General features: G+C 52.7%; 1 protein-coding gene across 8 annotated transcripts in view; it reads right to left on the bottom strand.

Annotated features, from left to right (window-relative positions):
- WNK2 (WNK lysine deficient protein kinase 2) overlaps positions 1–26,234 on the bottom strand; it is a 125,203-nt gene that overhangs the window by 76,195 nt on the left and 22,774 nt on the right. For all 8 annotated transcript variants that reach the window (XM_047779320.1, XM_047779324.1, XM_047779325.1 and 5 more), the window contains exons 3-7: positions 10,297–10,469; positions 9,866–10,086; positions 5,607–5,764; positions 2,857–2,945; positions 630–849 (exon numbers count right to left, since the gene is read on the bottom strand). In XM_047779320.1, coding sequence (XP_047635276.1) covers positions 630–849; positions 2,857–2,945; positions 5,607–5,764; positions 9,866–10,086; positions 10,297–10,469 — 861 coding nt within the window. The remainder of the gene's footprint in view (positions 1–629; positions 850–2,856; positions 2,946–5,606; positions 5,765–9,865; positions 10,087–10,296; positions 10,470–26,234) is intronic.

The following is a 26,234-nucleotide window of genomic DNA, read 5'->3' as shown; positions in this document are numbered from 1 at the left end:
CTGCCAGACCACAACACCACTCAGAAACAAAATGAAATAAAAGATCAAACTCAATGGCCCACAACTGCACAAAGTTAGCAGGAATCTGGTCAAAACAGGGCCCTTCCTGATACGCGTAAGCCCCCAGGCAGCTCTCGGCACCCTTCCACAGTTCCGTCCCTGCATCTGCTGCATGGGGCAGTGCTAACTAATGCTGTCCTGCACAGCTGCATTCGACAAACAGGGACCCTGGTTCCCAGAGCTGCCCACACACTGCAGAACCATGCCCCGTTTCTGAATTCATTCCGTTTCTTTCTTTCTGTCTCTCTGTCTGTCTTTTTAGGGCTGCACCTGTGGCACATGGAAGTTCCCAGGATAGGGGTTGACTCAGAGCTGCATCTGCCGGCCTATACCATGGCCACAGCAAAGCAGGATCCGAGTCACGTCTGTGACCTATACCATAGCTCAAGGCAACACCAGATCCTTAACCCACTGAGCAAGGCCAGGGATCAAACCTGTGTCCTCATAGATACTAGTCAGGTTCATTTCCGCTGAGCCATGATGGGAACACCTGGAAATCACACTTTCAAGTCATGCACCCAGGTTTTGCTGAGGCCTGCGTGCCCACCGTGAACAAGCACACACGTTACCATTTCCTGTGCCACATCATCCGGTGTCTCCCTCTCCAGGTCGAAGGTGAATTCGATGGCCCCGTTGTCCTTGGGCTTGCCCTTCAGTTTCTTGGGGTCCTCGACCCAGAGCCGCAGGGCTATGGTGGACTTCCTGCCGTGGTCCTCCTCGGCCAGCTCCACTCTCACACCTGTGTCCTCCGCAAAGAAGGCATGGCTGAGCAGGTCCTTGATCTCATACCTGGGGAGGGGAGAGCTGTCAGGCAGGGCAGGGGCACACCTGTGGAGGGGGTGTGGCCCTAACAAGATAAAAGACTTCCCTCTGGAAAGTCCTCCACCGGGACCGCCTGCTGGGCGGTCAGTACAGCTTGCATTCCCTAACTCCCAAAGGAAGAGAAAGACAGAACTTCTACTGAACACATCGAACTGCATAATATCTAAGTTTTCTTCTTTTCTCTCATTATAAAAATGAAACATCCCTACTGTTAAGACACTCGGACGTTTTCAATCAGGCTCTGCACTGTACAGACCGGGCCTGCTGAGGTGCTAGAGGGTTCTCAGGCATCACAGGATAGCAGGCTCCAGGTAAGACTGAACCGGACCTGGAAGGGGCAGGCCCCCAGCTCCTCACCAGGTGCCCTGAAGGACCCTGGCCTCAAGGAAGCAGGGACATTTCCAGGCTTTCCTCAAGATGGGAACAGGGGTCGGGGGGGCAGGTGTTGAGACGCTAACCACCTTACTGCCCACACCCGCAGCCCTAAAGAAATGATTGTTATTGAGTTCCCGTCTCTGACACAGATCCCCGTGCTGCCCTGGACCTGGCTTCCTTCCAGCGTCCTATCTGTGGTCACTGTGGGCCTGTCCCTGATTGCTGCTGAGGGCAACACATCCCATGGGGCGCCACCGTGCATGAAAGGGAGAGAGTAGGGGGAGCAACCCTCAAGGAGGGAGACACATGCCTGTGGGGCCCCTGGGAAGGGCAGAAGTTAGGGCACCTGGGGGCACAGAGGTCATGGACCCCAGGGCTCTATCTGTTCTGGTCTCCCAGGGTCTGCACTAAGGATTCACGACTCTATGATTGTTTCTGCACTATTTTTTTAGGGCTGCACATGCGGCAGATGGAAGTTCCCAGGCTAGGGGCTGAATTGGAGCTGCAGCTGCCGGCCTACACCACAGCCACAGCAACACCGGATCCTCAACCCACTAAGCAGGGCCAGGAACCCGCATCCTCATAGTTACTAGTCAGGTTTGTTACTGCTGAGCCACAATGGGAACTCCTGTTTCTGTACTTTTCTGACATGAACTCTAGTTCACAGTTGGTTTTGGGTTTTTTTTGTTGGGTTTTTTTTTGTTTTGTTTTGTATTTTTTCTTAAAAAACAACATGACAACCTGCAGGTGGCAAGGGAGAAGGCCCATGGATCAGGACAGAGCCCACACACGAGAACTGACAGAGATGGATGGTTATCACCACTGGGCACAGTGATGGGGGAAGAGGCATGAGCTGGGAGTGCAAATGAGGGGGTGAGGGAGGCTGGGTACAGGAGGAAGAGGAACAGGCAGGAGAGGAGGGGGAGGGGAGGAGGGAGGGATGGGGCAGGGGAGGAAGAAGGAGGGAGGAAGGGAAGAGAGCAAAAGGAGGGATGGAGGGATGGGGGGAATGGAGAGAGGGAGGGAGGGGTGGAGGGAGGGAAGGAGGGAGGAGTGGAGGGAGAGAGGGGAGGAGGAGGAGGGAAGAGAGAAGAGGAGGGAGCAGGAGAAAGGAGGAAGGGGGGGGAATAAGGAAGAGGGATGGCAGGAGAGAGGGAGGTGGGGCTCAGAACACACACAGAGCTGGAGGGCTCTGGGGGGCTCTAACTCGAATGCGGGACAGATAAATCAGGCAAACAAGTGTGTGAAGATGCAGCCTGGAGCTGAGAGGGCAGTATGAGACTCCCCGGGGAGCCTAGGGATGGGCCTGCCAAGGACAACACACACAAAAAAGCAATGAGGGCAGCATGAGGCCTCAGTAGCCCCCTCGCTCCAGGCTGGGTGGGTGAGAAGCAGTCAGCAAAGGGGCTGGGGGCTCCAGGACAGTCCCAAAGCCAGGGAGCACATTCCAGGCAGCAGAGGGGCTGCCCTCCGACTGCTCGGCGGGCTTGTTGGGACCCAGTTCGCCTGTGGCCTAAAGTGGCCTGTCTCCCAATGCTCTTCTTGCCTTGGGAAGCCATTCCAGCCAGAGCCACAGTCCACTGCTGCCTGGGAACTCACCTTTCCTCCTTGTTCTTGCAGATACACTCCCCAATAATCTCCTTGATTTCAGGATCATGCACTTTCTCAAAGCTGGCCGGCTTGATGCCCTGAAGATGACATGAGCAGAGTCACCTGATACCAAATTGGGGTCTGTTTCTTGCTCACCCCACACTCATCAAGCAAAAGAGAAGGCAGAAGTGCATGAGGCTTTTTTGGGGCTCAGGATGGGGTCATTTCATTCTAAGTTCACACTGAAGGGCTGTCAGGTCCAGGGAGAAGAAAGACTGGGTGGTGGGGTGCTCAGAGCAGACACCAAGGATGCTCACTCCACTCAAGCCAGCTCCCCATAAAGGAGCATGTGTACCCCTATTGCAAAGGTGAGGGCAAGGAGCACCTTCCCAAGGCCATGGAGTAGCCTGCCAGGGCTTCCCAGGCTGGCTGCCCAGAGTGTCTTGGAGGCTGGACAAGGAACCCCAAAGAGCTGGCTTTTCTTGCCACACCCTCCTGGAACATGCAGAGGGCACTGTGTGGTCACAGGCAGGGCTGAATTTCAGGGTGGCTCGCAGGCCATCATCTGTGCCATGGAAATCCACAGCCAGCAGCCAGATCAGATGACTTTCAGGGAGCAGGAGAGACCCGGTGGGTGCTCAGGATGTGCAGCCGGAGCACAGGGGAGCAGAGTGCCCACCCCACAAGCAGACAGGATCCCAGGAGAAGCAGGGGCTGGAGGGCAGGGCTTATTTGCAATCTGCTCAGGAGGGGTCTGGGGGGAAGGGATCCTGGTTTTTAAACATTTTGAACTCAACCTCCACGTTCCTCCTCCTTCAACCAGACTTTGCCTTCAAAGGCTTTGCACTGGCTTTTTTCTGGTTTTGTTTTGAAAGCACACATTTTCCCACAGAGAGGGAGGGTGGGAGAAGGGAGGCACAATCCCCCACTCCCACCACCCAGCCAGGGCCCCACGGTGCCCACCAATCTCCTGACCAGGACCTGTGCCCATAACCAATAGGGGTCGTGTTGTACCTGACGTATGGGGTTGGGGTGGGGGCTCTGTACAGCAACAGACCCAGGACCCTATGTTTTAGAAGCAGACATGGAATCCCCCTTGGATATGAAAACCCCATGCCACTCCACTGGACCCAAGAGAAAAAGAGCTTCATTATTTCAGAAAGAAAGGCCACCATCCTACGGGGATGGGAGCAGGTGGTCTGAGAAACTATAAATACAGGTAAGGACATACCTGAAATCTGTACTATAAATGCAGGTACATGCATTTAAATATCTGAAAGGTTGAGGCCCCCAAAGCATGTCAAGAATGTGCCAAAAGAACAAGGTGCTGTTTTGAAGGGGTTCACATCTATGGGCTCAGACGCCCATGGTCAGGGCATCTGAGAGCCGAAGGCACCAAGACTCGGAGAAAGCTCTTCGGGGGCAGGACATGGATGCCCCAGACAGGGCAGCACATGGATGAGGAATGAGGGATCAGAGGGCCCAGCACACAAGGGCGTTATTGCAAACGGAGGAAACGCCAAGGGTCAGGGTATGCGCCTCTCATCTGATGTCCTCAGGGATGCAGGGTGCGGCCGAGCCATGCTTTACCCAAACCAGGGTAAACCACGTGCTATACCCGTGACATGGGGCCATGTAGGAGCTGAAGGACCCTGACCAGTGTCTTATCTCCCAGGCCCTAAACAGGGGCAGCAGAGATAGTGGAAGAAACAGGCTGGCCAAGGGCCATGTGCCCAGTAGGCTCCCCAAGCCCAGTGGAAAGACCACCATCCTGTCCTCGTGTACAAGAAGAAGCACAGTCAGCAGCTGCCCACCCATACCCTGGACCAGCCCCTCTCCAAAGCCTGTCAATGAAGCCCTAACCTCTCTTAGGTCCCTCCCTGCCCCCCTGAAGGACCACTGCCCTCAGCAGATGGGCCCACTTCTCCAGCCAAAACCATTGGAGAGCTGCATAGCCATCTGGGGGGCCTCTGACCCACACTCATAAGTGCCACCAACCAATGATTCTGCCTTCCCCCTCACACCCTTGCACACAGTAGGGGCTCACAGTTGTCAAAGGACCAATAACTGAGAATTAAGAACCGAAGGAGAGAAGCAAGGTGGGCCCTGGGGGGAGGACTCAGGGTGGAGGGCAGGATAAGGGCAGGTGCTGCAGGGTGCCAAGAACCATGGCTCCTCATGCAGCTGCGAGGAGGGTACACAGGGGGCTGGGGAGAGGCAGCAGGCAAGTGGGTGCTGGGGTCTGCAGGCACAGAGGGACAGTGAGGTACCAGGTCCCAGAAAAGCCATGGCCCCAGCTGCCCTGCCCTGGATGCCCTGCTTGCATTCCCCACCTGGCGGGACAGCCACAGAGGGAGGACAGGATGCTGTTTGCACAGCTGAAACCATCTAATTAAAACTGACAACTGCCTGGGGACATGCCAGAAAACAGGAAGGCCAGCAGCCCCCAGGCAGCAGAGAGGAGGGGTTCTATGGACAAGGGGCCTGGGCACCTCATGAAGAGGCCCTGTTGGTGTTCCAGCCCCGCAGCACCAAGTGAGGCCCCAGAGACAGCCTCCAGGGACCACATCTATGTTATTACTGCTGCTATTCCACCCTCGACCCCCCAGAGACCTGAGCCACCCCCCCCACTAAGCCTCCACTTCCCCATCTGCAAACTGGCTTCATTTCCCTCCTCTCTCAGCTTTTGTGAGGATTTTACCAAACACGCAGAGCCTCTCAGAGGATGCGCGGCCCAGCCCAGTGGCCAGTGGACTCACACAGGTGACCTTCCTGTAGATCTGGGCAGCGTTCTGGCACTCTGAGTAGGGGTACTCCGAGGTAGCCATCTCCAGCATACACATCCCAAAGGCGTAAACGTCCACGGACTCATCATAGTGCTCCTCGTACATCTCTGGTGCCATGAATTCAGGGGTACCTGCACCCAGGAGCAAAAGACACAGGACTCTCAGAGGACCGGGCCGCCTCTCACAGCCACGAGCCAGAGCTGGCCCTGCCCCTGTGCTCCTCGCCACCGGTCCTGGAACCCAGGAGTCAAACAGGATTCTGCTCTGCTGACAGAAGTTCCCCCAAAGTCCCCCTGGACCCTCCTGATACCAGTCAGATCAGTTCACAACACCATGGTCTCCTGGCCACAGAGCCAGGAGACCATCAATTTCCAGGAGATAGGGTCTGTGTTGGAAACAACAACGGTGCCTCTCTTCGAGAAGGCAGAACCCTGAGCACACCCCCCCTGGCCACGGGCCCAGAAAACCCAGAGCAGACAAAAACTGGTGGTCACTGCAGAGCTACTTAAATTGCAAAAATCCCAGAAAGGCCCCAGTGGCCCTAGACAGGCACACCACACAGCAGAGCATCAGGCAGTAGGACAGGGATCATCTCTGCTGAAGATGGCTGCCTGGGGACAAGTGGGCAGGTACCATTTACCTGGCAGGTGCCAACAAGGTGTTATGATGAGAGCGGCTCATCCATTCTAAGCACACGATATTTTAAAACAACCTTATTCTGATTTTTTAAGGACACAGGAGACTCATGATAGGCTGAATAAAATAAGCAAACTATATAACTATACGTGCATGCTGACCACCCTGTATAAAAAGATAAGCACAGACCAAAATGACTCATCCAGATGTGGGGTTATGGCTGATTTTTCTCTTTAGTCACACTACCCTGAGTTTTAAAATTTTTCTGTAACAATATTTGCTTTAAAAACACAAACTCTTGGAATTCCCTTCACGGCTCAGCGGTTAACGAACCCAACTAGGATCCATGAGGATGCAGGTTCAATCCCTGGCCTTGCTCAGTGGGTTAAGGATCCGGCGTTGCTGTGAGCTATGGTGTAGGTCGCAGACATGGCTCAGGTCTGGCATTGCTGTAAGTGTGGTGTAGGCCAGCAGATGTAGTTCTGATTTGACCCCTAGCCTGGGAATCTCCATATCCGCGGGTACAGCCCTAAAAAGAAAAAGAAAAAAAAACAAAAAAAAAACCATGCAAACGCTTCTTATTAAAATAGGTCTAGCTGAGCATCCATCAAGCTGAATGCAAAGAAAAAGGGCCATTATAGAGTTCCCTGGTGGCACAGTAGGTTAAGGATCCAGCATTGTCTCTGCTGAGGCTTTGGCTGCAGCTGTGGTGCGGGTTTGATCCCTGGCCTGGTAACTTTCACATGCTGCAAGTGCACCCCCCCAAAAAAGGGGGGCCATCAACTTTAATAAAGCTTTTAACTTCACCACCTTTGTTGACTTTGAAAGATTTTTCAGTATGTTCCAGTTTTTTTTTTTTTTTTTAAATGCGTAATAGCACTAACTATTTTTTTTTAAAGCTTGGGGGTTGGGGGAGGGCTCTGGGATGCAGGTAGATTAAGGATGACTTTAACTTTTTCTCATTTACCCATAATTTCATTTTTTTTTTTTTTGTCTTTTTTGCCATTTCTTGGGCTGTTTCCACAGCATATGGAGATTCCCAGGCTAGGGGTTGAATTGGAGCCATAGGCCGCCGGCCTACGCCAGAGTCACAGCAACTCGGGATCTGAGCCATGTCTGTGACCTACACCACAGCTCACAGCAACGCTGGATCCTTAACCCACTGAGCAAGGCCAGGGATCGAACCCGCAACCTCGCAACCTCATGGTTCCTAGTCGGATTCATTAACCACTGAGCCACAACAGGAACTTCCCCATAATTTCAATTTGAGATGTATTATGTGTTTAACAAAAAGTCAATATTTGGAGTAAAAGATGGGGCAAACAAAAAACTATATGAAGTATATATGCATACATAAAAAATTCTAGAAGATTCCATCAGAAATAATGACAAATAGACAGAGAGCAGGAGTTCAAGGGACACTGCAATGGGAATTTTTTTTTATCCTTTTGGGTTTTTGAACCATATGATTGTACCAAAAATGTTTTGCACTTGACCATATCCATCCACAGGGGAAGAGTGATAAGGGAGCCTCAGGGCTGCTGGCCAGAAGCTGGGGGCTGAGCTGGCCCCAGGGGCAGGGTGGAGGGGGGTGCTGGCGGGTAGGCCCACTCACCTGATCAGAACTCCCATTCACCCAGCTCAGTCTCTTCTCAGACCCTTAGGAATCAGGAATGCTGCTTTGTAAGAAATACCCCAAGGCCCCCAGGCATCCTGGCTTTGGAGGCTGGTATGGGCAGAGGGGGTAGGGGGTGGGGCAACTCCAAGCTGGGATGGTCAGGTGAGGGGTGGATGCCACTTTCACACATGTGCTTGGGCCTTTTTCTCTTTCCTTACAATGCAGCCATTTAAATCTAAATGTTAAAAAAAAAATGGGTATGCCCAGTGATCTTGAAGCCCCACACTCTCACATCCTTGCCTCCGTGGTTGGGAACACCTGCAGGACTACACCCACTTCACCTCCCCCACTCAGGGCCTGGCCCACACAAATGAAGGGAGAACACACCATGCTGGCATCAGGGCCAAGGGACCTTCAGGGACAAACCCTGCTAGAGTCAAAGGCAGCACCCTGGAGGCCGCCACTGGCAGAGGTCTCAAGCAGGCCACACTGTATCTGTAAAAAACCTCTCTGACAGCTGCACCCAGAATGGGTCTAGAGCACCCACTGCCCCTGCAGGCATCCTGGGCACAGCATAGAAGGGAAAGCCTCTGACCACAGACCCCCACCCGGTGGGCGGCTCCTTACTGAGGACAGGGCTTGCTGCCCAAGGCCTGTTTAGATCAGCCCCCATTTACAGTTGAGTGTGGAGCCACTTGGGCTCCAGCTGAGCCAAAGGTGGGGTGACCAGGAAGCCCCAGAATCAGGCACCCCGTGTGGGGCTCAGGGCTCGCTATGCCTCCTGGACACACCCAGCCTTCATCTCACCCCCTCACATCACTCAGCAACTGGAAAGCCCACTGCCAAGAGGGAAAAGAGCTGCCAAAAAACCCTGGAGGGCTCTGCCAGGCACACCCACTTCCCAGGCCAGATCTGCAAAACCTGCCTGGAGATGTCCAGCAGCTCAGACGCCTGGGGCTGACTCCCACGGCCCTGGGCCCGCAGCCAGGCCCTTACCTGCCCCATCCATGTCACAGACAGGGAACTGAGGCAAGGGCTGACCTTGTCCCACCACTCAGCTTCCCCGTGCGGCCACAGGCCCCACATCTAAGGGCACCTCTGGTGGACACCTGCCCCGGATATCACATTTCAAACCCACTACCCCACCAGAGAAGTTACTAGATTCCCAGTGGTTTCAGTGTCCACAAACAGGTCAAGTTCTGTGTCCAACCATAGAGCAAAACTATGAATTAGCAAAGCCTTGACTCGCCCTCTCCTCCTCCACGTGGGAAGAAACCCTCACATTGCAGCTGCAGAAGAGACCCTCCCAGGCCCATGTGATCCTACCCAAGCTCCCAGAGCCACGCCCTGGAGCCACCTGCAGCATGTTGGCACTTGCAAACATCTCAAACCCCATCAACAGCTGCTCCACACGCCCTCCACTTGCTCTCTTTGCAGTTTGAGAGGGGTCCCCACAGTGTACCAGGACCTCACCAGGATCCCACCAGGGCTGGCACACAGGGAGCGAGACACAAACCATCTCCTCATGGCAGCTATAGCACAGAGGGCTTCTTAGAGGAGGACAAGAAATGCAGAAGAAGAAACGGCCAGCAGACTGGCATTCACATGGAATCCCTCAGCCCCCATGCCACTCACGCTTGCTCTGTGCCTCCAAATACCCCAAGGGCTTCCTTCTGTGGGCCTCAGGGCCTGGGGACACACGCCCCCACTGCCACTGAGGCCAACTCCAGCCTCACTGACCACAAAGTCCCCTTGTCCCTCTGTCTTCCTGACCTCCTTCCCACTTCCAAGTCCCCACCCTTCGGGTGCCAGTCTCACCACCCGACTCACACAGCCAAGGGATGCACATGCAGGGCATCCAGGGCCGCAGCCCAGCAGAGGGGGCACAGAGCCAGTGCACCCCACTCTTGGAGGCTGGTGACCCCGGTTGGAGAAGAGGGGTGCCCCAGAGCACAGGGGCATGGAAAGATGGGCTTACCTATCACACTCTTGGCAAATGATGCTCTCTTGAGGGTGGCCAGGCCCAAGTCACCAATCTTCACGGATCCTGTGGGCCCGGTGATAAAGATATTGTCACACTTGAGGTCCCGGTGGATGATGGGGGGCGTCCTGGTGTGCAGGAACAGTAGGCCCTTCAGGATCTGCCGGCACCAGCTGCGCAGGACCTTGGGCTTCATCACCTTGAACCGCTTCAGGTACCTGCAGGTGGGGGTGCGGCTCACCAAAGGCTCGAGTGGGTAAGGGGCTTCCAACTGCTGGGGGTTGTATACGTATCACCCAAATAGGGACACTTCTGAGAGAGGGGTGCTGGCTGCACCAGCCAGGACCACCCCAGGCAGACAGGAGGCCCTAGGCCCTGGGGCAAGCCCTCCCCCAGGCCCCGGCCAGCTGAGTGGGCAGCAGGCTCACGTCTTCAGTGTCCCTGAGGTCATCAGTTCCGTCACCAGCACGATGCACCGCTTCCCCTTGGCGCTGGACTCCCAGAAGTCATAAAAGCGCACGATGTTGGGGTGCTGCAGGCCCTTCAGCATCTCGGCCTCCTCCTTGAATCGCTGCCTCTCCAGCTTGGTGAGCTTCCGGTCCTGGAGAGAAACACACACAGGCTGAGAGGGATACGAGCACAGCCTCCTGCAGAGCCCTCCCAGGGCACCAAGGCTAGGACCAGCCAGGCCGCGCTCTCAGCTCCTTACACACAGAGCCCAGCAGATGGGAAGTCATCTGGGATCAGAGGAAGTCTGACCCAGTCCCCAGCCCTTGTTCCCCACCCACCCACAGGATACAGAGCAGGTCACTGACTTGGAGAGCCAGCACAAGCTACTCATGGCTCTCCAATGTCAGCGACATTAGACCCTCGGGTCCCTCGACCCTGAATGAGCCCCTCCCTGCTCAGGAAGCTCAGCAAAAAGGTCCCTGGAACCAGAGATACCTCCAAAACCCAGAGTGCACCATGCACACGCTTTTTCCCTAAAAACACCTCTGAGGCCTTGCTCCCTCCACACCCATTACTGAGTATCATTAAAAGAAAGAAGGCATCTGTTTACTTCTAATTTACACACAACTTTGAGGACCTGTTCTGACCACTGCAGATGGGAGTCAGAAAACCAGGAAGTGTTGACAAGAGACGAGACATGAGAGCAGAGAAGAACAGGGCTCCAGCAAAGCCCACGGCAGCACTAGAGGACACGGCAAATCCACCCCCTGGGTCCTGGGAATACCTAACCTTGAGGTCTGAGCTAGACCTTAAGTCATTTTTTTTTTTGTTTTAATGATTTTTATGTTTTCCCTTATGGTTGGTTTACAGTTTTCTGTCAATTTCGACCATACAGCAAAGCGACCCAGTCACATTCTTTTCCTCACATTATCCTCCATCGTGTTCCATCATCAGTGACAAACATACAGTTCCCTGTGCTAGAGAGACCTTAGGTTTAAGCAGGGAACTGCATCACCATCATTACAGCACTGGAAGACACCTCTGGGGTGTCGCCCCCAGATGTGCCCCAGCCACCTCTCAGGACCACTGATATCCTGGGTACATCCCAACTCCCCAAGCACCTTCCCTGCCTCTGCCCCTGTCCCTGCCTGTCTGCTCTAGTACCCCAACCCCACCTATCACCAACCCTGCCCCTGCCCCATTCTGCCCCTGTAGCCAGGATCCTGGACGCCCCCCTTCTAAAACCCTCCAGTGGAGCCCACCACAAATCACTCAGCACAACCCCAAGAGCTCTGCTGTTTTCAAGTTTATTTCACAGATGAATCTCACCTCTACTAGCCCCAGCACGGCCTTCTCCCCAAGCCTGAGGCATGTGCCCTCAGCATCACCTCCATCACAGCCCAACTGGCCCACAGAACCCACGCCTGCACCCTCCCGCCAGGAGGACTCTCAGGAGGAAACATAAATACAAATGAACACAAAAATGGTGAGTTTTGAGGAGTTCTAGGAACATAGAAGTGGGTAAATTTGGACAAATAGAGGAAGCAATCAGAACTGAAAGGAGGAGTTCCCATTGTGGCTCAGCAGTGTAAGAACCCGACATAGTGTTCGTGAGGATGTGGGTTTGATCCCCGGCCTTGCCAGAGGGTTAAAGATCTGGCGTTACCACAAGCTGCAGCATAGGTCGCAGGTGTGGCTTGGATCCTGTGTTGCTGTGGCTGTGGAGTAGGCTGGCAGCGCAGCTCCAATTCCACCCCTATCCTGGGAACTTCCACATGCCACAGGTGCAGCCCTAAAAAGGAAAAAACAAAAACAAAACAAAACCTAAAAGGAAACACAGGACAAGACCCCCTGGGGGTCCTTTGAAAGGCCCCAAAGGATGTCAAGCCAGATTTCAACCAATCCAAAGAGAAAAGGAGGACCCTGTGATCATGATGAGATCAGCTGGTTAAGGAATTCTACCCCAAGTGGCACTGTACCCACTGGGCACTCTCCCTCCAGCCAGTCTCACCCCAGCAAGCCCTCACGAGAGTCTTCATGCACCAGCAGGACTGGGCAGCATGATCACCAAAAGAGCAAAGAAATACCAAGACTCATCCCAGAAGAATAAGTACTTTGTTTCAGGGACAAAAGCAACTTCAAAGAAATCTAGTTCATGTCCTCATAAAGATCCAAGAGGTTGACACACATAAATAAGAGCAAGCCTCTATTTAAAAAAGGAATAATCAAGGAAGAGCTTTTGCAAATTAAAGCTCTGTATTTTTAAAACAAGATATTCTTTTTTTTTTTTTTTTTTTGTCTTTTCTAGGGCTGCACCTGTGGCACATGGAGGTTCCCAGGCTAGGGATCAAATTGGAGCTGTAGCCGCCAGCCTACGCCAGAGCCACAGAAATGCCAGATCCAAGCCACATCTGCGACCTACACCTCAGCTCACGGCAATGCCGGATCCTTAACCCACTGAGAAAGGCCAGGGATCAAACCCGCAACCTCATCGTTCCTAGTCAGATTCGTTAACCACTGAGCCATGATGGGAACTCCTAAAATAAGATATTGTTAAAAAATTAAAAGTAAAAATAAGATATTCTGCAATCCAAGGAAACATTAAATTTAAAAAAAAGTTACCTTTTAACCAAGACAATAACATGGAAATAGGTCCTGCTGATCAAAAGCAATGCTTTATTTTAGAAAATAAGTCACGCCACCAACTGGGAGAAACCATCTTCAATACATGTATTTGACATGGGACTTGCATCCAGAACACAGATTTAACTCCTAAATCTCTATAGTAGAGACACGCACAGAAAAGTCAGAGAAGAAGATGCAGAAATAGCCAATAAGCAGATGAAATGTGCTCAACATCCTGAGTCACCAGGAAAATGCCAATTACAACCATGAGATACTGCTTCACACCCACCAGAAGGGCTAAAATTAAAAGATGGATCATTCCAACCACTGGGTGGCCAAGAGCCCTCTGGGCACACAGCTGTTGGAAGTATAAGCTGGTACAAGCCTCTGAGGGCCCTTGGCAGGTTCACACCCTCTCTAGGTCCAGTCACTCCCTTTCAGGTACCCACCCCAAGACAAAAGATTGAGGGCAGCTTCACCCATCAATTCCCAAACTCCAGAAAAGGCAGAAACCAGAACAAGTGCTTGCCTCTGGGATAGGGGATGCAGGAGCTGAGAACCTAGGGGTGGGGGCAGGGAGCAGGCCATGGAAACAGTCTACATTGTAACAGAGAAACGTGGGTTACTCCTTCCCAGGCATCTGTCAAAGCTCGTCAGCCTGTGTGCAGGTAAGATCTGTTTCATTATACGTAAGTTATACCTCAATTTTTCAAAGATAAAAAAACAAAGAGAAAGCATCAGAAAACTAAATGAGAGCAATAGAAGAAAAACGTCAAGAGACATGAAAGAACTGGCTGGAAGTTCTAACAACCCAGACCAGGAGTTATCAGAGGAGAGAGAACAGATAGCAGGCAGGAGAAAGAGAACAGAATAGCATTTCCCTGAGCTGAAAGGAGAACAATTTATAGAGTTAAAGCAAGTGCTGCAGCCAGGTCAGAGTAAATGAAAAATGACCCACCTCCAGCATCGTTCCAGCAAAATTCAGATTCTCAAGGACCCAGAGCAAGTCCTGTCTCCCAGGAATGCCCACACAGGCACCCGCTCTCACTGACGACAGTGTCAAAATGCTGGCTCAGACCCGGAACTCTATCACCAGCCAAATGGACATCAAATTTCAAGGCCCAAAGACTTATTCTCAGACACGCGAGAACCCAAAGGGTTACCTCCCAGCACCCCAGGTGAAACAGATGCTGGAGGTGTTTCTGCAAAACACAGAATGACAAAGAAGGGAACGCGGCAAAGCTGAGCTCACTGGCCCATGATGGGCAACTGACCTTGGCTACACGTGAAGGAAGCCAAAGAGGACATGGGGTGTCCCACTGTGCCACTCCCTGACCCAGCTGCCAGCTCTTAGCGATGACATTTCAGTTATTAGACATTCTACCATTCTAGTTCCTGACTGTAAAGGAAACTCATAGCATTATTTAGTTACAAAAATTGTTTCTGCCAGTATTTCAGCATCAACCAACAGCAAAGTAAGATTTCATCATAGTTTGGAGCAAAAGGTTCATGTTATAAATAACATAACCAGCAAAAACTGAGACGGAGAAGAAAGTGTCCTGCATATGCTACAGTCTTCGTTTTTAGATACCAGCTAAATGTGATAAAACCAAGACTTAGTTTAACTCAAAAGTCAGATCTTTAACGACAACGCCTCTTGAGGCTGGTCTGGGCGTGGAGGTGGGAGGGAACAGACCTTATTCTGTGTTCTAAGCCATAGGGCTATTTTTAACTAGGTGACACACTGCTTGATAATTTAAAAGGTCAGCTGGCATGTCCTCTGGGTGCTGCCCAAAGCCGCCTGCAGTGTGCTGGCCAGCATCCTTATCACTGTTTGTTGATTGCTGGTTGGCCCCATTAGCTCAGAGAACTCCACGGAGGCAAGTCCGCACCAGTGACTGCGGCATCTTCACCGTACGAGGTGAATTCATTCACCGAAGTACAGGGTAGGAAGGGAACGCCTCATCCCTTCGAGACCCCCAAATCCTGCCAGTCAGGTTGTTCTCGAGGTCTTCTCTTGAGGGGATGGGTTCTGGCTGCTCACACAGTATCGCTACGGGACAGTTCACTCCAACCAGACAGGGAGGTGAGGTCACTCGGACCAGCCTCCTTCCTACCACGTCCCTGGTCGGGGAGGCATTAGTGGGTTCTGTTTCCCCAAAGATGCTGAGAGTGGATCAGATTATAAAGGATAAAAGTATTCTGGGCCAATGCCGGCTCTTGTCTCCCCCAGGGAGAGCCCAGCCGGTCACGGACGGCACCCTCTGAGTGGGCGCAGGGAGGAGAGGCGGCTAGGTTGGTCGAGGAAAGCCCTCCCACACCACCCGGGGTCCCCAGCTCTGCCCACCAGCATGCACCACTGAGGGCTGAAGCTGTGAGAACCAGGAGTTACGCTGGCTGCTCTCAGGGGATTCTGTGGCCATCTCCTTCCCCCACCCAAAGCCCAGCCCCATGGGGAGCAGAGCTGACCCGGTGCCCCTGAGTCCATCCAGGAAAAGGCAGGGTCTCCACACATGAGCAGAGAGGGGACATGAGCAGCTGGGAGGGTGCCCAGAGCATTCAGAGTCCTGGGATTGACAATCTGGACCTCTCTCTGACCCCATTTGGTCACAAATCAAAACAAAAGCAAGCCTCAAAGATCTTTGTTGAGAACAGCCCCATATACAGGGAATCACCCCTGGACAGGGGCTCTGGGGACAGAGTGGCCCCAGGACAGCAGGCACCGGGGACAAAGTGGGCCCAAGACAGGAGGCTCCAGGGACATAGTGGGTCCAGGATGGGGGGGCCCTCTGCAGACAGAGTGGGCCCAGGATGGGGGGGCCCTCCAGGGACAGAGTAGGCCCAGGAAGGAGGGGTGTCTGGCCCTCTGGGGACAGAGTGGGCCCAGGATGGGGACCAGTGGTTCTGCCCAGTATCTCTGCGCACTCTAGGCCCCAGAAGCCACTGGCAGGAAGAGCCTTCCCAAGTCTGGAGGGTCTGACCCAGATTAGGAATCTGGGGGATCTGTGTGTGAGGCTGCCACATTGCTCACTGCCCTCCCACCACAAAGTGGGGAGAAGGCACAGGGTCTGGGGTTCAGGCATCGTGGTTACACAGGGAGTAGAGATGTCAGTGGAGAGTATGGGGCTCTGTCCCCCAACTCCTGCTTATAGCGAGAGTCCATGCACCTTGCTCAGTCACCAAGGCTCTGAGCACACAGGAAAGGGCTGTGGACAACCTTGAGGGGTGGGTGGGTGGATGGTGGCTGGCAACAAATAAACACACAATTACAATGCACAAAAAAACAGAGCAAAGGGATAACAGGTGGGTGTGCCAGCTGGGGGCACCCTTGGGCCAGAGGAATACCCAGTAGTCTGGGGAGAAGGGCAGCCCCCACCTTCCCAGGGCAGTGGAGGGCAGGGATCCTGGGAGGAAGCATCCCGTATGAGGGTGTGAGGGCCCAGAGAGAGTGGGCTGGCTGCAGTTCACATCAGCACAGGAGCCAGAGGCTACGGGCACAGGAGGCAGGGGGCTCCATGGAGCCATCCTGATCTCTCTCAGGAGCTGAACTCCCACTAGTGCAGCAAAGGAAAGCTCTGGACAGAGGGCCAGACCTCACACTTTGGGCTGTGACCTGTTCCCTCTAATATTTACTGCGGTTTTAAAAATAAATGCACTTCTTTTCAACGCAGGTGCTCTCCTCGGCCTCTTCTATGCAATAAAATATGTGAAATCACAGGTTGGGGGTATACTTTTTCTAATTCACGTTTAAAATAAAGGCATCAGAGAGCCTGTACTCTAGAGCACAACTTCACAGCTCTCCTTTTTTTTTTTTTTTAATCAAAGAATAAAGTTTTCCTTTGCTTCTGCAAAAATAAAATAATGGTATCACTATTAAAATGAAAAGTCTTCCCACCGCTGCCACATAGGATGGGATCCTGCACATGAGGAAGTGCAGACCCAGTGTGAAGGGTCTGAGGAGTTGCAGGAAAGGGACAATCCTAGCAGGGATGAGCTAAGAGTAAAGTCTCAGGACAGACAGGTCAGGGAAGGGCAGACCCTACAACACTCACCCCTTCTCTGTCATGGTGCCAACAAGCTCATAGTTCCCTGAGGAGGAAACATCAATACCACCTTCCAGCCCCTTACTGCTTTCATTAATAAAACTGTCTTTTTTTAGGGCCACACCTGAGGCATATGGAGGTCAAATTGGAACTGTAGCCACCAGCCTGCACCACAGCCACACCAACGCAGGATCCTTAACTCGCTGATCAAGGCCAGGGATCAAACCCGCGTCCTCATGGGTACTAACTAGTCAGGTTCGTTTCCACTGTGCCACAATGGGAACTCCAAAACTGTCTTCTTTAAGGGGGGAGGTTCATGTGCACAAATGACTCAAAACTAGTGTCTTTAAGGGGACTTTGCACTTTTAAGGCCACCTGGGCCACTGCCCTTCCCCAAGAAAGGCAGAGCTACCAGCAGCTGGCCCTACCTGGCCTCACACCCATCTGCCACCTACAGGATTGTGTAAAACTAGATGCCCTTGGGAGTTCTGGCGCAGTGGAAACGATTCTGACTAGGAACCATGAGGTTGCAGGTTCGATCCCTGGCCTTGCTCAATGGGTTAAGGATCTGGTGTTGCCGTGAACTGTAGTGTAGGTCACAGACAGGGCTTGGATCTGGCGTTGCTGTGGCTGTGGCGTAGGCCAGCGGCTACAGCTCCAATTTGACCCCTAGCCTGGGAACCTCCATATGCAGAGGGCGCGGCCCTAAAAAGACAAAAACAAACAAACAAACAAACAAAAACTAGGTGCCCTTAAGCACATGTAAGCTGGGATCAAACCGTGTCCTAAGTTCAAGCAGTTGTAAAGGACGTCATCTCCAGCATATTGTAAATACTGTCATTATTTAATGCTCTATGAATCAGTTCCCATGGAATTTTGTAATCCCCTCAGCTGTAATATTAAAAAAGTAAGTAAAAGCATCTCTAATGCAGTCCAGCTTCTTATTTACACTCCACGGACCTAACAATATAGCTTTTCCTGAACATCTTTAGTGATCGTCTGACCACACTTTTCTGTCATAAAGTGACAAGCGTCGGAATTTAGGGCCTTTTATTTCCTATGGTCATGCAGCTTTGAGGGCCAAATGTTCTTCCACACTGAGTTGGTATTACAAAATCATAGTGCAGAGTTGATCACACGGATAAAAAGCACGACCCAACACACATCTCTTACTGAGCTGAGTGGAGCCTTTTCCTTCTCGCTTCACACGTCCTCCACAGGTTAACTTTCATTGTCATTAGACTGAGGCAGAACCAGCCTCATTCTGTTCACCTCAGGTTCGCATTAGCCAGCAGATGGGGTGAGGGAGTTAAGAGTCCCTGCCCGGAGCAGTTCTTTCACACCAACCGGCAGGCCCATCAGGACCCCTTCTGGTTCTACAGACACAGCAGGGTGTGCCACCCCGTCTGTGGCAGTCCCATGCCCAGACCCTCACTAAGGTCTAATGGGTGAGGTCAGAGGTGAGGTCCAGGGTGGCTGTGGGTGGCCCCTGCCTACCCTTTAGAAAGACCCGACCCCGGCATGAGCACAGTGGGTCAGTTTTGGGACAGGCCCTTTATGCTGGGCACCACTAGGGTGGAGGTCTCTGCCTCATGCCCCACCCAGGCTCTGGGTCATGGGCAGGCTACAGGACCCCACCCACCCCAGGCCTGCCCACCCTCCCCAACACAGGACACCGACGAGGCCATGGTGAGAAGCAGTGGGAGCTGTCCTCACTTGGTAGGACAGGAGGAGGAAGGGATCCAAAGAGATGAAGAGGACGGAGGACAGGGACAGGCTATCCCCTGAGAGTGCAGACAGGTGGGGTCCCCTGAGAGTGCAGACAGGTGGGGGGCAGCACCTGACTAGGGATACAGCCAGGGTCCACCAGTGTCCCCAAGGACAGGAGCTCGCTGGGCAGGCCCAAGCCCTCCTGCTGTGCCCACCCCACAAAATCTTTCATGGGACCTCAGGTCTCACACAGGCCACGGACACACCTGAGCCAGCCATGCAGATGGCCCCGGGGAGCGACACACAGCCATGGCTGAGATGGGCTTCCCCCTGACACAGTCACTCTCGGGCTGCCTTAAGCAGGCAAGCCTGCAGTAGGCAGCCCTCCACGCTCCAGCCACCCCCTCCTGGCCTAGCCGTGGGGTCTTGACCCCACTGTCACAGCCCTGCTGCTCCTCATTCCCCTCCATTTAACAGGAGAGGGTGGCGGTCCTGGGGTGGTACCAAACTCAGCTCTGTTCTCTCCTGGAAGCAGGCAGAAGAGGGAGACAGGGCACGGTGCCCAGAGGGCAGTGGGGCAAGGGCAGCCAGGAGGCTGGGTGGCAAGCCCTGTGGGACAATAGCGGCCAGGGGATGGTAAGGAGGGCCTCTGCCTTTCTCCAGGGAATGTCTGCTCTAACCGTGGGACCCTGGGCCAGGGCAGGGGGTCATCACAGTGTGAAATGGAAACAGGAGGCTGATGAGCATGGGAGCAAGCAAGAGAGATCCCACCGGCCACCCCTGCTCCAGCTTTGGCTCCACCACTGTCTGCAACCAGGAGCACTCACCTGAGGTGGCCCTGAGGCCCAGCAGGCAGAAGCTGGGCGGCAGCCACTCCTCACATTTGACCACACCACATGTCTGGTTTCTAGGAAGGGCTGGCCCAACCCCAGGCCACTTCCCCACAGGGACACCTAAAGATAGATGTGGGTACAACATGGACACGGGTCAGCTGAGATGGACACCTCCACCAAGGACAGCGCCTGTGGGGAGGACAGGGACAGGACAGCCAACACTGCCCAACAACAGGGCCAGGCTATCGACCGGTCACTCCTCTGGGGCTGCCTCCTTGGCCCTGCTTCCTGTACAGGGTCACTCTGAGTAGCAGAGGGGTGCAGGGTCCTGGTAACAATCCACTGAATGCTATGAACACCCCTCCAGAAAGCAGACCCTCCTACGCACACCTCCAACCCCATGGATGCCCAGACCTGCAGCTCTGGCTGCTCAGGGGCAAAGAGGAGGGAGACCCCTATGCCTCCTACTGCAAAAGGTGCCATCCGGCCAAGTCCTCTAAGCCCTACCCCAGAGAAAAGTGGCCAGGACTCACTCCTCTCCTGTGCAGGGGCCCTGGGTAGCCCAAGTAATCCAACGGGCCAGGCTGCAGACTGATGGCCCCAGGATGGGGTCTGGTGCTAAGTGAACATGCTCTCAGGCCTGCACAGCCATGGTGTCCCTTGGGGCCAGGCACTGTGCCAGCATCCAGGGCAGGGAACGACCCTCTGGGCCAGGCACAACGCCAAGGAATAGGGCAGGGGAGTGTCCCTCTGGGCCAGGCACTGCACCAGCGTCCAGGACAGGGGCTGTCCCCCTGGGCCAGACACTGCACCAGGGTGCAAGACAGGATGCTGGGGCTATCCTTCTGGACCAGCTGCTGCACCAGGATGCAAGGTTGGGGGAGGCACTGACAGATGGACAGTGCATGCAGTCAAGGCCGCAGAGGCCCACGGAGGCTCAGGGAAGTCTAGGTTGATGGAAGGCTCAGTGACACCCATTTGCCCCAATCCTGTGAACTGACTCTTTGGTTCCTCCCCATGTTGGCAACAAGAGCCCGGAGGCAACAATCAGAACAGGACAGCAGGCACAGAAGGCACACACGTGTGAAGTGAACACTAAGCTCTGGGTCTGACTCCTTTGGAGAGAAGGGAGCCCCCCGCCCCCATTCAGCAATTCTCCCCTAGAGTCATGTGACCTGAGACAATAGCCAGGAGCCACATGCGGCTAAAAGCACTTCGCACAGGGCTAGTCCAAAATGAGGTGTAATCGATGTGTAAGATATGCACTATATTTCTAAGACATAGCATTTTTTTTTCTTTTTTCTTTTGTCTTTTTGCCTTTTCTAGGGCCGCTCCCACAGCATATGTTGGTTCCCAGGCTAGGGGTCTAATTGGAGCTGTAGCCACCAGCCTATGCCAGAGCCACAGCCACAGCAACACAGGATCTGAGCCACATCTGCGACCTACACCACAGCTCATGGCAACACCAGATTCTTAACCCACTGAGAGAGGCCAGGGATTGAACCCGCAACCTCATGGTTCCTAGTCGGATTTGTTTCCACTGCACCAAAACAGGAACTCCCTTCAAAGCAATTTTTAAAGTCTCATTAATAATCTTGTATTAATTATAGCTGACACATTGAACCACACAGGGGTTGGGGTGCTGACCCTTCATGTAGTTGAAAATCCATACAGCCCTCCATGTCCATGGCTCTACATCCACAGATTCAACCCACCAAGGATCATGCAGTACTGTGGTATGTATTGGAAAAACTCCATGTGTTAAGTGGACGTGTGCAGTTCAAACCCACACAGTTCAAAGGTCAACTGTACATACATATTTTTGATGTATCAAGTTAAGGAAAATATACTATTAAAATTAATTCTACCTGTCCTTTTAACCCTTTTAATGTGGCTATTAAACTAAGTATTTATTTATTTTATTTTATTTTTTTGTCTTTTTGCCATTTCTTGGGCTGCTCCCACAGCATATGGAGGTTCCCAGGCTAGGGGTCTAATCGGAGCTGTAGCTGCCAGCACACCAGAGACACAGCAACTCGGGATCCGAGCCACGTCTGCGACCTACACCACAGTTCACAGCAACACCGGATCCTTAACCCACTGAGCAAGGTCAGGGATCCAACCCGCAACCTCATGGTTCCTAGTCGGATTCGTTAACCACTGCGCCATGACGGGAACTCCTAAACTAAGTATTTATTACATATGAAGCTCACAATATACTTTGATAGGACAGTGCTGCTCTACCTTGGAGCATCAGCAGTTCGACAGGACCTGCTGAGGAAGAAAGGCCTCAGCAAACACCCAAGCTTCAGTCTAGTCCCCTGAGAAGGGCTAAACACTAGGAAAATTGATAAAACAGAACACAGCAGCTCTCACAAAGGTTGAGGCTCAGCTTTGAATCAGCTCAGTTCCTGACTGGATTAACATGATCTCTTCTTAGTCTAACTGCCTTCTGGGAGCAAAAGTAAATCTTCTCTAGAGAAGAGACAAAATCACCCACAACCCCCTCATATATCTCCATAAATTTTAAACACATAAATCAGAAATGGCCAGGCAGACTAGAAGACAAGATCAAATGATAAAAAAATCAAGAGAAAAAAAAAAAGACAATGGCAATGAAATCCCAGAGGACCCAAATATTGTAGTTATTAGACAGAGACATTAAAATCCTGATTAGTATGGTCAAGAAAATAATGAGATGGATAATTTCACAAGAACTAAAATCTATGGAATAAGAATCAAATGGAAGCTAAAACTAAGAAATGAAATTGGGACCTCAATATATGGGTTTAACAGCAGATTAGACACAGCTAAAGACGGACACAGCAAACTGGAAAACAGGTCAATACAAAATATACAGACTGAAAGAGACAAACAGATGAACAATACGGGAAAGAGGATTAAAAAAATAGACCACAGTGGAAAAAGTCCAACTTATGCATAAATGGGGTTCTGGAACAAATGGGCATAAAGAATGGAACAGGAGTTCCTGTTGTGGCTCAGTGGTAAGAACCTCACCAGTATCCATGAGGACACCGGTTCGATCCCTGGCCTTGCTCAGTGGGTTAAGGAAGCAGCACTGCTGTGAGCTGTGGTGTAGGTGTAGGATGTGGCTTGGATCCCATGTTGCTATGGCTGTGGCGTAGGCCAGAAGTTTACAGCTCCAATTCGACCCCTAGCCTGGGAACTTCCACATGCTGCAGGTGCAGCCCTAAAAAGACAAAAAAAGAATGGAACAAAAATATGTATAAAATAACAGCCCAAAGTTTTCCAAAACTGAAATAAGACATCCAGACATAGATTTAATAAATACTATAAACCCTAAGCAGTTTAAATACAAGGAAAATGACACTAGGGCACACTGCAGCAAAATAAAACTCCTGAAAATTAAACATACAGGAAAATCTTAGACATGGTATCACAAAAGGCAGGCAGGGGTGGGTAGATGAAGGTTGATGTTTCAAGACCCCTGCCCTACTTAGGATGTGGTAGAAGTTCTAGTTCATATCAGGCTTTAATAATTAAGGATACATGGTGCAATTTCTAGTTGGACTCCTAAAAAACTTATAAAATGCATAACAGACTTTCTAACTGCAAACTCTAAACTGCCCAAGGCCCATAGCTCTAAGATTGGTTCATCCAATTACAAGGCAGACACACCTGAAACCACACTTCAATTGTTAAAATTCCTGCTATGTGGATACAAAAGTATGCAATGAAATAATGACCTAAAATTACAAATACACAGTGAGAGGATGTTAAATGAAATGACGGGTGAAATAAGCACACCACCCCAATTACCCTGCTCTCTATCACCCTCCATCCTGCCCTCCTCAGTGGTCCAGCCCAACAGCCCAGGTCTTCCCAGAGCATGTCTGCAAAAGCACAACCATCTTTGTGGCCTCAATCTCCTATGGGAAGATGGTATGATCTTCCTAAGACTGAACAGAATCCCACATCCAATGCAGAACCAGTGCTCAGTAGTACTCATTTCTTTAGGAAGAGTTGCTCCCTGGGTGATGGTAAAGCCACCTCCCCATTTCACAACTGAGACCTACAGATACCAAGTCTGGCACCCCACAGGGGCATCTCTGCCTCCACCTGTTATGTCTCATCTCCAACAGGGAGGAACAGCTCCTGAGACCCAAAAGCCAAACTCTGAGGTCTGACACCCTGCAAGCTCAGCGTCAGGAGAGCCGGTGTCAGGGACTCTCTCTCCTTGTCACTTACACCCTGATGGGTGAAGGAATACCTCCACCTCCTCCACACCTGCATTTATCTCTCCCGGGGGCACACATTACCAACAGCCACAACCTGCTGGACAGCCACCCACTGGTCTCACTAAGGTGACCTAAAGACAAGACCCCTGCCCTTGGTGTTCAGCCCTATGAGCCAGTCGGTGCTGCCCCCATTTTACAGACGAGGAAGCTGAGGCTCAGAGAAGCTCAACGTGCCCACAAGCAGCAGGTCAGAATGCCCAGCCCACCTGGCTTCCACTGCCTCCAGATGTGTGTGGGCTCCTAGGAATATGGTTTACAGGGGTGAGGCATAGCTGCAGAAGACGCGCAGATCTGTCAGACTGGGGTGCATGCATCGCTCTGCGGGGGGAGGCTTGAAAGAACCCAGAACCCATGCAAACGCAGAGAGCAGGGTGACTTCCCAAAGCTCATCCTCCAGCTCACCCTCCCCAGGGTTGCTCTGCAGACAGCCAAGTCCTGCTCATACTCCTTGCCAGCCAGCTTGCCCCAGTCAGCACCCACACTGTGGCAGCACCAGAGCCACCAGCACAGGCCCCAGGATCATGAGGCACCTGGGCTTCCCCCACACCCATCCCAGCTGCACTCACTACAGTCTCTAGCCTCAAGAGTACAAAAAGCCCCACCTCCCCCACACCTGGTGGTTCTCCCCAATTCCACAGGTTGGAGCATCAGAGGGTGGGGAAATGGCAGGGAGAGGTGGGGATGTCTGTCCATGAGAGATGGTGCCTGGTGCTGTCAGCAGGTCAGCCACCTGGCCACGGGGCACATGGATCAGGCAGGGCTGACTCCACCCGACTCGGTCATCCTCACTGCACAACCCCCCTCCCCACCAGAACTCAGACAATTGAGAAAGTAACAGTGCTCTTCAGTGACTCTTAGCACCCTTCACTCCTCAGGCCACAAGTGCCGCGGCTCCTCCCTTACCACAGGGCACCCACGACTCCCAGGTCAGGGCCAGGTCTCGGGCACCATGCGACCCACAAAAGCCAGCCCCATCAGCTTCCTTGCCATTGTCACTTGGGGACCTCCTTGTGTGGTCTAGCCACACAGGAAATGCCCAAGACAGGTGCAGATACTCGGCCAGTGTAAAGCACAGGACACAGCCGACATACACTCATGGCCTCCTCTGCTGGAGTCACCATCATTGCATAACTCTTTGCAAACCAGATGTGCTGGCCAGCCCCCCGACCCACAACCCAGAAGAAGCCACTGGGCAGTGGTGACTCCCAAAGCTCATACCACCCTCACCGGATTGCCACAAGGCAGCTACCTGCCTGAGGCCTGATGCCCAGCTCCCTGCAACGTAGGTTTCGTGCCCTCTGCCAGGCACAGTTGTCTCCTCTGAGCTGCTCCTCCTCAGCAACGCCCCCCCAAACCCTGAATCTGAACTCAGCTCCACTGCACATGTGTGAAGGCACACATGCAGAAGGACACAGGTAGGACCAGACAAAACACGGGCAGAAGCAAGTGCTACACATGGACCAGTGATAGGAGTTGGGTGTTTCTCCCCTATAAAATGGTATTTCCTCTACTGTTTTTGAAACACTTCCCAACATAAGAATCCAACAGAAAAGAGTGGCAGATAATGTTAACAAAAACTGTTTTCAGCAGCAACATGCCATCCAGCAGGGCCGGAGACCCGGGCAGCCTGTGGCGAGTCCTGCAGCACCCACCGGGGACTCTCACCCACATGCTCCCCAATGGGGAAGTCAGCCAAGACCACGATGCCTGTATGTGGGTCTGGAATTCTTCACTGGACAGTTATTTATAATTGCGAGAACTAACCGGACATCCCAGGTCAAGCCTGGCGGCGGTGACGCAGATCACGTGGTCCACAGAGCTGTTCCAAACCCCAAAGACCGAGGAAAGCGGTGAGACAGGCATGGGTGAAAAGCACCAGGCCGGGATTTAATAAAATTCACACAGCGAGAGTGAAACAGACAAGGAGAATGGGGGCTGGGTTCCGGGGAGGAGGGCAAAGGGACTTTTTTCTTCCAGCCCTCTGTTTCCCTCATTCTCTACAATCTGGTGAACTCCATAAAACTAAAAACAAAAAGCACTGGCCGGCTGCATCCCCCGGCCAAGGTCTGGGCGGCAGCAAGGCTTACTGCGAGGCTATTTTCCTCCCCAGAGTGAGGTTACCATGGCGTTTATTTCAAGGGCTCCCTTTGGCAGCTGTTCTATAAATGGCTTCGGGTTCGTACCATACACACTCACTGGAGACAGAATTCCTGATTCTATAAAACCCACAAACTCTGAATGCTTCTTCCTGCTGGGCTCCATCTCCTCCAGGGGACAAAGAGAAGGGACTGGTCTAATCTCCCCAAGTGTGCCCTGGGCTCCATATGCTGCGTAATGAATGACACGACCCTCTGCAGGAGCTGGGGGGGTCCTGGCGGGTCCTGCCTGTGGGGAATGGCCACGGAGGTCCCCCCCCCCCACCGCC

The sequence above is a fragment of the Phacochoerus africanus genome, chromosome 5, assembly GCF_016906955.1.
Source record: "Phacochoerus africanus isolate WHEZ1 chromosome 5, ROS_Pafr_v1, whole genome shotgun sequence".
NCBI classification, from domain to species: Eukaryota; Metazoa; Chordata; class Mammalia; order Artiodactyla; family Suidae; genus Phacochoerus; species Phacochoerus africanus.
The sequence above is the reverse complement of the archived record's forward strand: the minus strand, read 5'-3'. Positions and strand labels throughout refer to the sequence as shown.